The following is a 14,516-nucleotide window of genomic DNA, read 5'->3' as shown; positions in this document are numbered from 1 at the left end:
TGCGCTCAGAACACCTTTTTGCATTGTATGTGTACGAGAAATCTGGCAAAAAACAACAACCACATGAAAATTTGAACCGATTCTTTGCTTATATCTTTTGACAGAAATAAAAATTGAGTTTCGCTTTCGGATACGCGTCTTTTGATACCACCTTTGATAATTTTTAATAAAAATTAGGTGGTGCGCGGTCTTGTAAAACGTTACCGTATACTGTACTTACTTTCTCAAATATGGATGCAAGAAAAACATGCGGTCAAAATAAGTCCAACATGGCGGCACTTTTTCTTCTAAATAATTTGTATACTCCCTTCGAAATGATATGCGCAAATTTGTCCACTTAGCAAGACTAGCTCCAGCTGCAATGATAATTTTTTTAAACTAATTTCTTTAACCTAAAACACAAGTACACATCGCCGCGTGGTTTAAGTGTAAGCGCCATTTTGATTACAAAGAGGAAAGGAATATTTCTCCGGGATATAAATAACTTTGTCGCATAACCTAATCAAAAGTGATATACAATATTTTGCCCATGCGACGATATTTTTGTAAGTAAAATGGCTTCCACTTACGATTTTTCTCGAGCTTCTGATCTACCTCACGCCAAAATGTCTCTACATATGGCCGACAAAAGTAGTATTTATGACGTGGGTTATAAATAGCTTCATCATGTTGTACCATATCGATCAATTTGTAGACCTCTTCAGTCAACCAACGTGACGATGAACAGGATTGCGACCCAGTCACACTTGCATAATAATCATTCGCCATTTCTTATAACGTGGTTCACAATCACATTTCCTGTTATTTAAGCACTAAAGTTATTTAATCTTCATAACTTTTTAAGAGCAGATAAAATTTTCGTGACAAATGTGAAGAAATGGTTATAAAGGATTGAACTCCGGCAAAATTTTGTGAACGCGACGTAGAGGTGAGCCACAATTGTGAGTATCGATTTTAACCAACCTTGGTGACTATCGATTATAAGTGATGCCACGCTGTTTAAAGCTGCAGACAATGGTGCTTTATCGGTAACCGTATCGGTAAAGCTGTAGTCATTGGTGCCGTATGTCGTATCGCTGTATCCGTATCCCTAACGTAATCAGCTGTTTATCGTTACGACGGTAAACCAAAACCCAATTGGTTGGCTACGATACGGTTACGACTTTAGCGGCACCAATAATCGATTGCATGGATTCTCATAAGGTTGGTCGAATCAGCTGTTAAAAGGTTACCGATACGCTTACCGATAAAGCACCAATGTCTCCAGCTTAAAGCTGGAGTCATTGGTGCCGTTTGTCGTATCGCTGTAGTCGTATCCCTAACGTAATCAGCAGTTTATCGTTACGACGGTAAACCAAAACCCAATTGGTTGGCTACGATACGGTTACGACCTTAGCGGCACCAATAATCGATTGCATTGATTCTCATAAGGTTGGTCGAATCAGCTGTTAAAAGGTTACCGATACGGTTACCGATAAAGCACCAATGTCTCCAGCTTGACCTTATAACAGCTGATTCGACCAACCTTTTGGGAATCAATGCAATCGGTTATTGGTGCCGATAAGGTCGTAACCGTATCGTAGCCAACCAATTGGTTTTTGGTTTATCGTCGTAACGATAAACAGCTGATTACAGCATTGATTCTCATAAGGTTGGTCGAATCAGCTGTTCTAAGGTTACCGATAAAGCACCAATGTCTCCAGCTTTGGCCACATACCATTCGTAGTTCGCGAATTGCCGATTCCGAATACTTTATCCGTAATTTATTTTCAATTCATGTTTGAATATTATTGGTGATCACGCTGCAATCTCTTAATTTTTTTAATATTAGCCAACAATATTCATTAATTTATTTTAATTGCAGAGCTGTTGCGCAGTTATCAGTGCAAAGGTTCTGTTAGTGACGACTTAACCGTAACCAGATAAAACAGCTGATCCATCCAACCTTATGGAAATCAATGTAATCGATTAATTGTGCCATACCATAACGCTAAAGCTATAAAGTGCGAATTAATGGTGACTTATAACCATAAAGCCATAACCAGATAAAACAGCTGATCGAACCTGCCTTATTGAAATCATGTAATCGATTAATGGTGCCATACCACAACGCTAACTCGCTTACATTGATTTCCTTAATGCAGGTTCGATCAGCTGTTTTATCTGGTTATGGCTTTATGGTTATAAGTCACCATTAATTCGCCCTTAAGCCGGAGTCATTGGTGCCGTATGTCGTATCGCTGTATCCGTATCCCTAACGTAATCAGCTGTTTATCGTTACGACGGTAAACCAAACCCCAATTGGTTGGCTACGATACGGTTACTACCTTAAAGCCAAATTAAACTTCCTTAACCCTAACGCCATAGTCGTAACCATACCCATATCCATAACCATCTCAATGTGATCGATTAATGGTGCCTTAACCTAAAAATTGTGAAAATTTCATAAAAATGAAGAAAACGCAAAAAATTACAAACATATTCGACAAAAAATAAGTCTCTTAGTCATAACGTATCCAAAACAATGAAGAAAATATTCAAAAAGTTATAAAATTCACCAACTCAAATATTTTTAGGTTATGGATATGGCTAGGAACCAACAACTAATTGATTGGCTATGGCGTTAGCGTTATGGTATAGCACCATTAATCGATTACATTCCTTTCCATAAGGTAGGTTCGATCAGCTGATTTATTTGGTTATGGCTTTATGGTTATTAGTCACCATTAATTCGCTCTTTAGCGGCACCAATAATCGATTGCATTGATTCTCATAAGATTGGTCGAATCAGCTGTTATAAGGTTACCGATACGGTTACCGATAAAGCACCAATGTCTCCAGCTATAACCATATCATAGCCAAACAAATGGTTTTTGTCATATCCATAACCTAAAAATATTTGAGTTGGAGAATTTATTAACTTTTTGTAGATTTTTATTGTTTTGGATACGCTTTGACTAAGAGACTTATTTTTTATGGTATATGTTTGTAATTTTTTGCGTTTTCTTTACTTTTATGAAATTTTCACGATTTTTAGATAATGGCACCAATAACTGACGGCAATTTTATATGGATAAGTAAAAATATGGTTATGACTATGGCGTTGAGTATGTCAACTTATACTGGCCCTTTATACTGATTAAAGCGCCAAATAATGGTGACTTATAACCATAAAACCATAACCACATAAAACAGCTGATCGAACCACCTTATGGAAATCAATGTAATCGATTAATGGTGCCATACCATAAAGCACACCATAACTATATCATAGCCAACCAATTAGTTTTTGGTTTCTCGCCATATCCATAACGCACTACGTCACACTTGACTGCTTGAGCGAATTAAAGAAAGAGAAAAAAACAAGAGCTAAAGGAAAATTACGTAAAAATTGCCCATAAAAAACAGCTGATCTTTTGTTTACATGCCCAATGCGTAATATTGTGTGTGTAATTTGTGGGGAATAGTTACGACTATGGCGTTACGGTTAAGGAAGTTTAATTAGCCTTTTACATCTCGCAAATCGAATGTGTCGCTGGAAGCTAAGCAGCGCGCTGCATTACCGACAAAGACCTGTCACTCGATACCTTGCCAAATTTCTCGATGTTTTCTCAAGGTGGTCGGGGGTTTTTCCCAGCAATCACGAAACATAAAACAAAATGTTAAATAAGCAACGTACGCAAATATGATGACACTTGGTCGGTATATCCGTTGACGTTCGTCAAATGCAATTTATGCGAAATATTGCATTTACCAGCATACATTTTATCTTAGTTGCCATGTCATTTATGCTATATCGTTTAACGCATCACGAAGAAGAATAACAACAACAATATATCTACTTTTTGCTTAGCTTTACGTTAGACAAACTTATTCAAGCAGAAAATATCATACATACCCTGCAAAAACGCTCTCGTCATTCCACGTCATTTGACTAGTCATTTTACGGTCATAGGTTATATTCATATTCACATTTGCATGGGCGTGATTAGGTTTTGTGACCGAATTTTTTGTAGCGTTAGCCGTGCTCTTTTACACGTATATACGTCTACGTTTGCGGGTAAAAAACGCTATCCTCACTTAGAAAATATTTAGGAGACCCATCTAGCGGCAGTGGTTAAATAACTAGCTACAGTACATTTTGTACAGAAAAGCGGAATGTGAAGGGCTCATCGACAAGCAGCCATGGTGGAGCCGACATACATAAAATACCATGTACTTTTTTTCGATGGATTAATGTCAAAGTCGTATTGGTCCGGACGTTTAAGAAATAAATCGTGTCAAAAGACTAGCCGTTTTGTCGATCCCAAAGAAAATACATGTAATCTACTCATCTTTAAGCGAACGATGCTACAATGCCTTGCGTGCAGCATAGCCATCCTGCAATTGTCAGCCCACATTCCCATGGCTTCCCCTATTACGACAGATGTCTCAGCAAACGTCAACCAGCTGACGTCTTCCAACTTTTGACATTTGGCGCCAAATCAAGCGTTTTGCAGTCAGTCCTTGAGCGAAGGCAATTTATAGAATTAAAGCTTTCCGGTGGTTGTTAAATACGGCGGCAAAAATAGGTGTTCCGTAGAATTTGTGTAGTTTTTTTGTTAATAAATACAGATATTCCAATATCGAGATGTTTGAAGCACGTTTGAATAATGCAACCATACTCAAAAAAATCTTGGACGCCATCAAAGATTTGCTCAACGAAGGCACCTTCGATTGCAGTGATTCGGGTATACAGGTATGTTTTAAGAAAAAAAAACATTCAGTCACACTGTTGATGCACATTTATTTATTTTAACATTTGCAGCTACAAGCTATGGATAATTCTCATGTCTCCCTAGTCTCACTGACGCTACGCTCTGATGGTTTTGATAAATTTCGATGTGATCGTAATCTTTCAATGGGCATGAATTTGGGTAGCATGGCGAAAATTTTAAAATGTGCCAACAATGATGATACTGTCACAATTAAGGCGCAGGATAATGCCGACACTGTTACCTTTATGTTTGAATCACAAAATCAAGAGAAAGTGTCCGATTATGAAATGAAGTTGATGAATTTAGATCAAGAACATTTGGGTATACCAGAAACTGATTATTCATGTGTGGTACGCATGCCAGCCATGGAATTCGCTCGCATATGTCGAGATTTAGCACAGTTTAGTGAATCGGTTGTTATATGCTGCACAAAGGAAGGTGTTAAATTTTCAGCATCTGGAGATGTTGGTTCAGCTAATGTAAAATTGGCACAAACTTCAACTGTAGACAAAGAAGAAGAAGCGATCGTTATTGAAATGCAGGAGCCGGTTGTGCTAACATTTGCATGCCGCTACTTGAATGCATTCACAAAAGCGACACCACTCTCAAGTCAAGTGCAACTGTCAATGTCTGCAGATGTTCCATTGGTGGTTGAATATCGTATAGCTGAATTGGGACACATACGTTATTACTTGGCGCCGAAAATTGAGGATGATGAGAATTAATCGGGTATTCATTTATACATAGCACTAATTCTCCGGTATATCTCAAATTTTTGTATTTGATATAAGAAATTAAATATTTAACTAATTTTAAGCCTTAACATTATTTAGCACGCTCATCTGTATTGCTTACATTCTATAACCGGATTAATTTAATATACCTACATAAATATTTAAATGTTTTTCGTATTACGATGGTAGAGATTGCAACAATAAAATACAATTTTATACATTAAATACAAATCAAACGGCCTTTATAGATCTGTTCAAATCCTTGTTTGTGGGCCCTCTAACCAACATTGCCTTCAAAGATGGTCTATTTAGCTTAAGCCATTCGACCTGGGATTTGGCGAACTATTGAATTGGACTTGTGCAGAGTTAAAATCACTGCCGCAGTATTCTGCAAATGTTTCAACAAATTACCTTTTACAAGTACAAACAAACGAACTAATTTCCCAGAAAATGTATACTTTATTTGTACTCAACAGCGAACACACGCACATACTGCATGCGTACTGTTCCGGATATAAAATAAAAATACAATAACATTAAACTTAATTAACTTTAATTAAAAACCAATCCTCAATTCCAAACGCAAATGTTTTTCATTCGACAATGTAATTGGGGTGCACAACCAAGAGTGGATCGTCCGGTTCTTCAGACTCTTCCACGGTGCGACGTGGACTCTTGCCAGGTTGACGCAATTCAGTAGTTTTTAATGGTATAATCACTTGATCATGATAAATCAGACGGTCGATAACTTTCTCTATCAAATGCTTGCGTGAGATGAGTTCCTCTTCCGATTCAATTTGTTCAGCTACTTGCTCTAAATACCAAGTAACAACATCACTACGTTTCATACCGGAGTCGACACCCTCCGACTCGCAACGCGCTTCCTCGTTGCGCATATGTAGAACAAGCATGGTTGATAGATTTTTATAATCTTCAAATGACAAAGTGAGCTTCTTCTTTTGCAATGCGCCAGCGCTTGGCTCAACGCCATTTTCATGATGGCCGTTCTCTCCGCCTTCTATTGCGGGTGTTCCATTCGCTTCAGTTACACCATTCGCAATACCGCCATTATTTTCCATTTCAATATCACCCACATAAGCATCAGCATTGCCGTCGTCTTCGTCTAAATGTATATCAGGCTGTTCGACGCGTATAATGGATTTGTTAAGCAAACGATAAGCCTCCTTCACATGGCGGTCTTGCACTTCGTTCATGCACTCCAATTTAGCCATAGCTTCACTAAGACGTATCATTGATTCGAGTTGGCGTACGGTAATACGCCACGTGCTGCGTCCGGCTATACCTGTGTCGCGTTGACGTAAATGACCATAATTCTCAACAAGCAACTTCATTGCGTCTTGACCAATAATGGGTTTGAATTGACGTGCAAAGGTAATGTAGCGCAATACTTCCTCGCGTGTGTACGAACATTCCACAGATTCTTCAATGTGCGAGTGTAAGTCAACGATTTTACGCGCAATGGCATAATCGACCACTTCATTGCATTCATCAACGAGTATGAAGAATAAGTCGAAACGTGACATGATAGGTGCGGATAGTTGTATATTTTGTTGTAAGCTTTTTGTACGATCATACCGACCATTGATGGGATTTGCAGCAGCTAAAATGGAAGTACGCGCATTTAATGTGGCTCGTACGCCAGCCTTGGCTAACGAAATTGTTTGCTGTTCCATGGCTTCGTGTATTGCAACTTGATCTCGTGGATCCATTTTATCAAACTCGTCAATGCAACAAATGCCGTTATCGGCTAACATAAGCGCACCAGCTTCAATGACAAAATCGAAACTCTCCTCATCCCGTACCACAGCAGCAGTGAGACCAGCAGCTGAAGAGGCCTTACCCGAAGTGTAGACTGCGCGCGGTGAGAAGTCGGCGACTTGACGTAAGAATTGTGATTTAGCCGTACTGGGATCACCAACTATGCAAACATTGATATCCCCACGCAGTGTAGTTTCTGAAAATGGAATGGGGCCATTTAAATTACCTGTATACACCAACATATTTCGCGAAACAACTTTTTTTCAGAGATGTTGGTATCATAAATTAAAATACACTTACATACATTAAACAATTTTAAATGTACTTGTATTTCAAAGTGCAAAATTTGTAATCTCATTCTCATTTAGTAAGTAACATCGCTATAGGTCTATATCTAGTGGTTTGGGGCCATCAATTCTTGTCCAAATGCCCTAATCAAATTCTGCTACACCGCAAGTGTGTCAGGCCTTCTGTGCGTTTGATAACACAAACCTCTAATATCTTGGGAAAGGTGTCCCAATTGAAATGTCTTTACTTGATAAAAATCTAAGTCCAAACCACACTGCATAGCTAGCATTTTCACACTTCCACGTTGAGTCTTTGATTCGATAGACTAATTTCATTCTAATATTTTACCACAAGACCCTTGTAGAATTACAGAAGTGTCTGCAAATTTGTGGGCCAAAAAGAAATAATGATTTAGCCCAGAGATATACGACTTTCATAAGAGGAAATGGAGCAACAGTTAAAAGAAGAATTATCCTACAAGGGAAACAAGCATCTTCCAACAATTCCCTTAAAAGTATTTCGAGATTTTTCTCATCAATCACGTATACTCACTCTCATGTGTAGTTTTACCGACGCCACCAAAAAGTTGCAACAGAACTCCACGTTTGACTTCATCATTCCCATAGATAGAAGGAAATAAACTCGTGATAAGATTATGATACAAATTCCGATCTTTTGACATTTCATACACTTTGTTCCATTCAGCATCAGTCATTTGCTTTTTCATATCCTCAGCAGTCACTTCAGACATGGGCAAATCAGTGCCACCAAAGCGCGCAGTTGTCGCTTGTACACTACAAGCCAAAAATGACATACGATAATTAAGTTCCCGTGTACCCAATTCTTTTAAGCCCGTCACACCTTCAGGTCCATCACCTGGCTTATGACGAGAGCCCATATCAGCTTTGGCGCCTGGCATATTTAATACACCAACATCGGGTACTACTATCAGAGTACCAGTGAAATCATAGCGATCACCTGCTTGCACAGTCTCCACCAATTCTGAACGTAAAATGATTTCAACTGAACGTGGTATACAGCCACGCGGCAATTCTGATTGTGTTTCTTGTATGCGTATTTTTTGAAAATCAACAAAAAGCGATTTCTCAACATCCAACATGAAACGGCGTCGATTACTGCATACTGGATTTCGGCATATTGTGGGATTTGTGAATTTAAATTGCTGCTCTACATTGCGAATTTCCGTTTGACAATCCAAACACATAAAAGTGCCCGAAACCAATTCTGGATGCACGGGATGTGTACGTACTACTTGACCAGAAATACGTATCAGTGTGCCTATTTTTGAGGTGGTTAAATCACGCACCTTATGACGGGTGGGTACATCTGTGAATGAAATGTAACATTCCTTTTCGTTCTTTAAACCACATCGATCTTTGACAAAGTTGCATACAGATTGGCACAGAAATGGATAGATCCTGTAGATGAGTAACAATTTATTTTACACACAACCTTAATATATGCATCCATAAGCGGGGACAGACTTACCGATAATATTCTTCAATAATTGTGGTCGCTAAATGTTGATTGTATTTTTCCACATCATCAAATGAAACCTCCAAAGTGTACCGATCTGGTGATTCCAAATCAGCTGCTGGTTTAACATATTTGATTTCACCGTCTTCTCTGAATCTATATTAATGCAATATGCAAAATTAATTAAAAAGTCGTTTCAATTATGAAAACAATCACACTTCCACTTACTCTTCTAAGAAATCCTGAAATAGTTTCTGACACCTCAAGCCCACCTCATCCTTTACACGCAGCTGTCCAATATGTGAATCAGCTACATCCATGCCGATTTAATAATGTGAATTTTTCGTTCTAATATAATAATAATCTTTAAATTTAGTTATTTATGAAAATTCACAAAGTAGCTTAACCACACGCAGTAAAAGACATTTGTGAGAAATTTGACAGCAGCGCCCACTTGTTTTGGCGCGCACATAAGCACCGACAGTGTGACGATTCGTATCAGGAGTTTGGCAGCATTGTCGGAGCTATTTAATAAAATGGCACCATCTTACTTGCCATAGTGGTAACGCCTTAAGGGCGAATTAATGGTGACTTATAACCATAAAGCCATAACCGGATAAAACAGCTGATCACTTCTACCTTATGGAAATCAATGTAATTGAGTTAGCGTTATGGTATGGCACCATTAATATATTACATTGATTTCCAATAAGGTAGGTTCGATCAGCTGTTTTATCTGGTTATAGCTTTAAGTCACTATTAATTCGCCCCTTACGGTGTAATTAATGGTGACTTATAACCATAAAACCATAGCCAGTTAAAACAGCTGATCGAATCTACCTTATGGAAATCAATGTAATCGATTAATGGTGCCATACCATAACGCTAACGCCATAACGCTAACGCCATAACCATACCATAGCCAACCAATTGGTTTTTGGGCTTTCGCCATATCCATAACCTAAAAATTTTTGGTTGGTTAATTTAATAACTTTTTGCAGATTTTATTCATAGTTTTGGATACTTTATGACTGAGAGACTTATTTTTTGTGGAATATGTTTGTAATTTTCATCGTTTTCTTCATTTTTATGAAATTTTCACATTTTTCGTTTTTTTTTTTTTTAACCATTAATTCATTACATTGGAGATGGTTGTGGATATGGGTATGGTTACGACTATGGCGTTAGGATTAAGCTGCAGACATTGGTGCTTTATCGGTAACCGTATAGGTAACCTTACAACATCTGATTCGACCAACCTTATGAGAATCAATGCAATCGATTATTGGTGCCGTTATGGTCGTAACCGTATCGTAGCCAACCAATTGGTTTTTGGTTTACCGTCGTAACGATAACAAGCTGATTACGTTAGGGATACGACTACAGCGATACGACAAACGGCACCTATGACTACTGCTTAAAGGAAATTTAATTGGCCCTTTTGATTTGTGGTTATAAGTCTCCATTTATTGGCCCTTAAAATAGTTACGCCAATGCAGCCAAATTCCTAATTCGAATGTGCGCGCCAAAACAAGCGCCTCTACTGTCAAACTTGTAAAGTGCTTTTACTGCAACAGTTGAGTTATTTTTGTGAATATTGTTATATAAGTGAATTTAAAGATTATTATTATATTAGAACTAGAATTTCGCATTATTAGAACGCGATGGATGTAAACTTTAGAAGTGGTTTTGTAAAATTGTTTTATTCGATCCCGTCGAATGTACATACTTGCACACTTGTAATACCTGCATACATTGTATTCAGATAAATAGGCGCCCTAAACGTGAGTACATAAATCTATTGGTATGTAATAAATATTAATATGCGTTGTCTTTCATTCACTAACAGTCAGTGGGTATCGTATAACAATTTAAATGATTTTTAATGACCACACAAAATCATTATAACGCAACTAAATCGATTCCTGAATATGTTAATATGGGTGGACATTTATTGGTATTACGTCTATTTTTAGGCAAATTCATATTTTATTATAAATTGACATGATGCTGAGGTAATGCACGTATTTTCTTTCATTTATTTATTTACTACAACCAACCTAATATATGTAAACGCACGCAAGTAATTTTCTGTAAAAAATGTCTCATGCACATAGAACTTGTATGAGAGCAACCGAAATTGAATTTGCTGCGTGAAAACCTAACTCGATTTCCAATTTTAGTTCTGCGTGACATTTAGATGTGACGTTTGTAAACGTGTTTTACATTATCGCAACGCATACTTATTTCGGTTAGGGCAAAAAAGCCGGTTGTTTGCGTGCGCTAAACAACGCAGTGCGGTTTTATTAGGTTGGCATGTAAGGCGATAATTGCTTGTGACCACAGAAATGTGTTGCATTTTTCCAAAGAATGGAAGCTTAGTTGGCGTATCTTTAGACATAAATAAGATTGGTAGAGGGATCCTCCTAGGTGCCAAAACTAAATATTTTATTTTCCAGAGACTTCTAGTTTTTGCACAAAAAAATATTTACATATATATTTCCATAGAGGGGCTCGTCACGCCGACGGGGATTGCGCCCGGAGCCCCATTAATTTACTTCAACTCCCAACTACATACCAAGGTTGACCTGATCCAATTCTAGGGAAAAGATGACAGTTTTTTTGACTTATTTTACATCGGCGGATGGAAATACCAAAACCTTAACAATTTACTTACCGACTATAATTAAAAATTATATGGGAGTGATAATTATCATAAACGAAACCGTTGTTGTTGTTTGAAATTAATAAAGAAAAAAAAAACCGTTGTTGTTGTAGCAGTGCTTCGCCCCACACAATAGGTGCGACCGATCACAAATTGTCATCAATGTCCTCTAACGGAAGTCCAAGGAAACATGCTGTTTCAACAGGGGTGGACCATAATGTGAGGGGTGGTAGAGGCTTTGGTTCCACATTACAATTAAAGAGATGGTTGGTGTCATGTGGGGACACATTGCAAGCGGGGCATACATTTTGTATGTCGGGGTTGATTCTGGATAGGTAAGAGTTAAACCTGTTACAGTATCCAGATCGAAGTTGAGCTAGAGTGACTCGTGTTTTCCTGTGGAGTATGCGTTCCTCTTCCGCTAGTTTTGGGTACGTTCTTTGAGTACTGGATTCACCGGGCATTTCCTGACATAAAGGTCCGACGCCTGTTTGTGGAGTTCGCTGAGGACCTGCTTGTGTTTTTTGGCTTCATACGGCTGAGTTCTCAGGTGCCGTATTTCCTCATAATGCTTACGGACATGACTCCTTAAGCCCCTGGGCGGTGTTGGCTCATCAATCAGATGTCTCTTGGGATGCCCAGGTGTCTGGGTATTCAACAGGAACTGTTTGGGTAGCATCTAATGTCTCTCCCTGATGGGGAGTATTCTCGCCTCATTATGTATGTGGTGTTCTGGGGACATAAGAAGACAGCCCGTGGCGGTTCTGAGAGCAGTATTTTGGCAGGCTTGTAACTGTTGGAGCTTAATTTAACAAATTGTCAAGGGGTAGAAGTAGCTTTGCGGCACAGGTTGTTCTGGGCTTGATCCCAAAACCCGACGTCCACGTAACTTTTATAAATCTTTTGTGGCTCCTTGCTGTTCACGCCCAAGGGCGCCCCGTAGTCTACGTCTAAGCGCCCCCCCCCCCCCCCCCCCCATTCCAGCAGCCCCGCTGCTCAGCAAGCCACAACAAGTACCCGCTGCTGCTCGCGCCTTACGGCGCCAACAACTCAAACAGCTGCTACCACTCATAACTACAATCTTCGTAGTAGAGTCGGAAGCAATGTTGAGCAACAGCCCCTGCCCCCGTCTTCTCCCCCCCTCTTTTCCGGCAGCAATCGTGTAGGTCAGGGAAACAGACTCTTAGTCCCTACCTCCGTTTGCACCATTTGCCAGCACAGAATATATATGTTTGCGACATCCGCCCAATGCAGCTCCTGCCTTGGGTGGTGCCACTTTCCTAGATGTTCTGGTCTCCGCGACGGCAACCCCTCGACGGGTTTCATCGCGCCATGTTGCCAGGTCGCAAACCCAAATCATCCGGGTACCCCAATGCTTGCCCAAGGACGCCCAGTCCCAGGGCCACAACAGCAATTGCGTCCTGGCCTTCCTCAACCCAGGCGTAGTCACCCGTCACCCGTCACTTACCCCCAGAGTGGCGACGTCTCCCCTCATGCACTTCAGAATTCTGCAGTTAAACTGTAATGGACTAACTGGGAAGATTACGGAGATAGTCAATTTCATGAAGCGGCACAACATCCGCATCGCTGCGATTCAAGAGACTAAACTCACAGCACGATCTGCATTGCAGACCTGCTCTGGGTATAATGTCCACAGAAAAGATCGCGAGAGCGGAAATGGAGGCGGCCTCGCGTTTATAATACACCACTCTGTGCAATAACACATATTTGATCCTGGCATCGACCGCAGGGACAACGTCTTAGAACGTCAAGGCCTATCTGTCCGGTCAGGCGATGCAAACCTAGAAATCATCAACATCTACATCCCCCCTGCCACCTGTTGCCCCGGTGGATACCGCCCTAATATCAGAGCCTTACTCACTGGAAACAATCGCATTATTTTAGGCGACTTCAATGCCCATCATGATCTATGGCATTCAAATTTGCGGGCGGACAGTAGGGGCGAGATGTTGGCGGATCAAATAGAAGAAACGACGTTCTGCACAATAAACGGAGACGCCCCCACACGTATGGTAGGAAGCTGTCACAGTTCGCCAGATATCTCAATCGTGAGCGCAGAACTCGTAAACTGCGTCAACTGGCAGCCGATGGTATCATTGGCATCCGACCACCTGCCTATACTTGTTTCGCTCGAGCGTACCGCCGACTTCATCGTCACCGAAAAACGCACTTTCATAAACTTTAAAAAAGGAAAGTGGGAAGAATATAAATCCTTTACAGACAACCTCTTTGCTGCCCTCCCTATCCCGACTGATGCCCGCCAAGGGGAGCGTGCCTTCCGCAAGGTCATTGAATCCGCCTCGGCACGTTTCATTCCCGCCGGGAGAATTCCCGAAATCCGGCCCCACTTCCCGGCGGAGGCCGCAAACTTAGCGAGAGAACGTGACCTTATAAGGCAGCTTGATCCAGGCGACCCCCAAATAAGGGATATAAACCAACGCATCAGATTGCTTGTGGATGAACACAAGCGGGCGAAATGGGAGGAGCACCTAAGAGGTTGTAACCTCTCTACCGGTGTGGGTAAACTTTGGTCCACCGTAAAGTCCCTATCGAATCCGACTAAGCACAAAGACCAAGTTTCCATCGCCTTTGGCGACAAAGTGCTGTCGGATGCGAAAAAATGCGCGAGCGCTTTCTGCCGACAATATATAATGCATTCTACGGTCGACAAAGTTAGACGGAGGGCCAACAGTCACGCACATAAACGCAAATTCAGCGCGTCACCAATCACCATCACCGCTAAAGAGGTTGAGGACGCCATTGGTCGCGCTAAAC

General features: G+C 40.3%; 4 protein-coding genes and 1 long non-coding RNA gene across 10 annotated transcripts in view; 3 read left to right on the top strand and 2 right to left on the bottom strand.

Moving 5' to 3' along the window:
- Positions 1-927, bottom strand: part of LOC137239267 (myb-like protein U) — a 170,527-nt gene extending 169,600 nt beyond the window's left edge. For all 3 annotated transcript variants that reach the window (XM_067764368.1, XM_067764369.1, XM_067764367.1), the window contains exons 1-2: positions 570-927; positions 221-356 (exon numbers count right to left, since the gene is read on the bottom strand). In XM_067764368.1, coding sequence (XP_067620469.1) covers positions 221-356; positions 570-768 — 335 coding nt within the window. In that variant the 5' untranslated portion in view covers positions 769-927. The remainder of the gene's footprint in view (positions 1-220; positions 357-569) is intronic.
- The window catches only part of LOC137239273 (uncharacterized), a 186,366-nt gene extending 180,639 nt beyond the window's left edge, over positions 1-5,727 (top strand). Inside the window, exon 2 of the long non-coding RNA XR_010949314.1 lies at positions 5,549-5,727. This is a non-coding gene — a long non-coding RNA (uncharacterized lncRNA). The remainder of the gene's footprint in view (positions 1-5,548) is intronic.
- On the top strand, positions 4,479-5,727 carry PCNA (Proliferating cell nuclear antigen). Its single transcript, XM_067764374.1, has 2 exons — positions 4,479-4,738; positions 4,808-5,727. Exons 1-2 carry the CDS (start codon positions 4,631-4,633, stop codon positions 5,480-5,482), a joined length of 783 nt encoding a protein of 260 aa, XP_067620475.1. The 5' UTR covers positions 4,479-4,630; the 3' UTR covers positions 5,483-5,727.
- Positions 5,728-5,927: 200 nt separating this feature from the next.
- On the bottom strand, positions 5,928-9,517 carry Mcm6 (minichromosome maintenance 6). Its single transcript, XM_067769342.1, has 4 exons — positions 9,284-9,517; positions 9,068-9,211; positions 8,111-8,997; positions 5,928-7,466 (listed from the first exon to the last, which is right to left on the bottom strand). The coding sequence occupies exons 1-4, from the start codon at positions 9,373-9,375 to the stop codon at positions 6,085-6,087; spliced, it is 2,505 nt and encodes an 834-aa protein (XP_067625443.1). The 5' UTR covers positions 9,376-9,517; the 3' UTR covers positions 5,928-6,084.
- Positions 9,518-10,608: 1,091 nt separating this feature from the next.
- Positions 10,609-14,516, top strand: part of sNPF (short neuropeptide F precursor) — a 257,147-nt gene continuing 253,239 nt past the window's right edge. For 2 of the 4 annotated variants that reach the window (XM_067764362.1, XM_067764360.1), the window contains exons 1-2: positions 10,609-10,839; positions 10,905-11,031. The gene's annotated coding sequence lies outside the window, so the exon portion shown is untranslated. The remainder of the gene's footprint in view (positions 10,840-10,904; positions 11,032-14,516) is intronic. The other 2 variants (XM_067764364.1, XM_067764359.1) reach the window with 1 other exon arrangement.

Source organism: Eurosta solidaginis, chromosome 2 (assembly GCF_040869045.1).
Source record: "Eurosta solidaginis isolate ZX-2024a chromosome 2, ASM4086904v1, whole genome shotgun sequence".
NCBI classification, from domain to species: domain Eukaryota; kingdom Metazoa; phylum Arthropoda; class Insecta; order Diptera; family Tephritidae; genus Eurosta; species Eurosta solidaginis.
The sequence above is the reverse complement of the archived record's forward strand: the minus strand, read 5'-3'. Positions and strand labels throughout refer to the sequence as shown.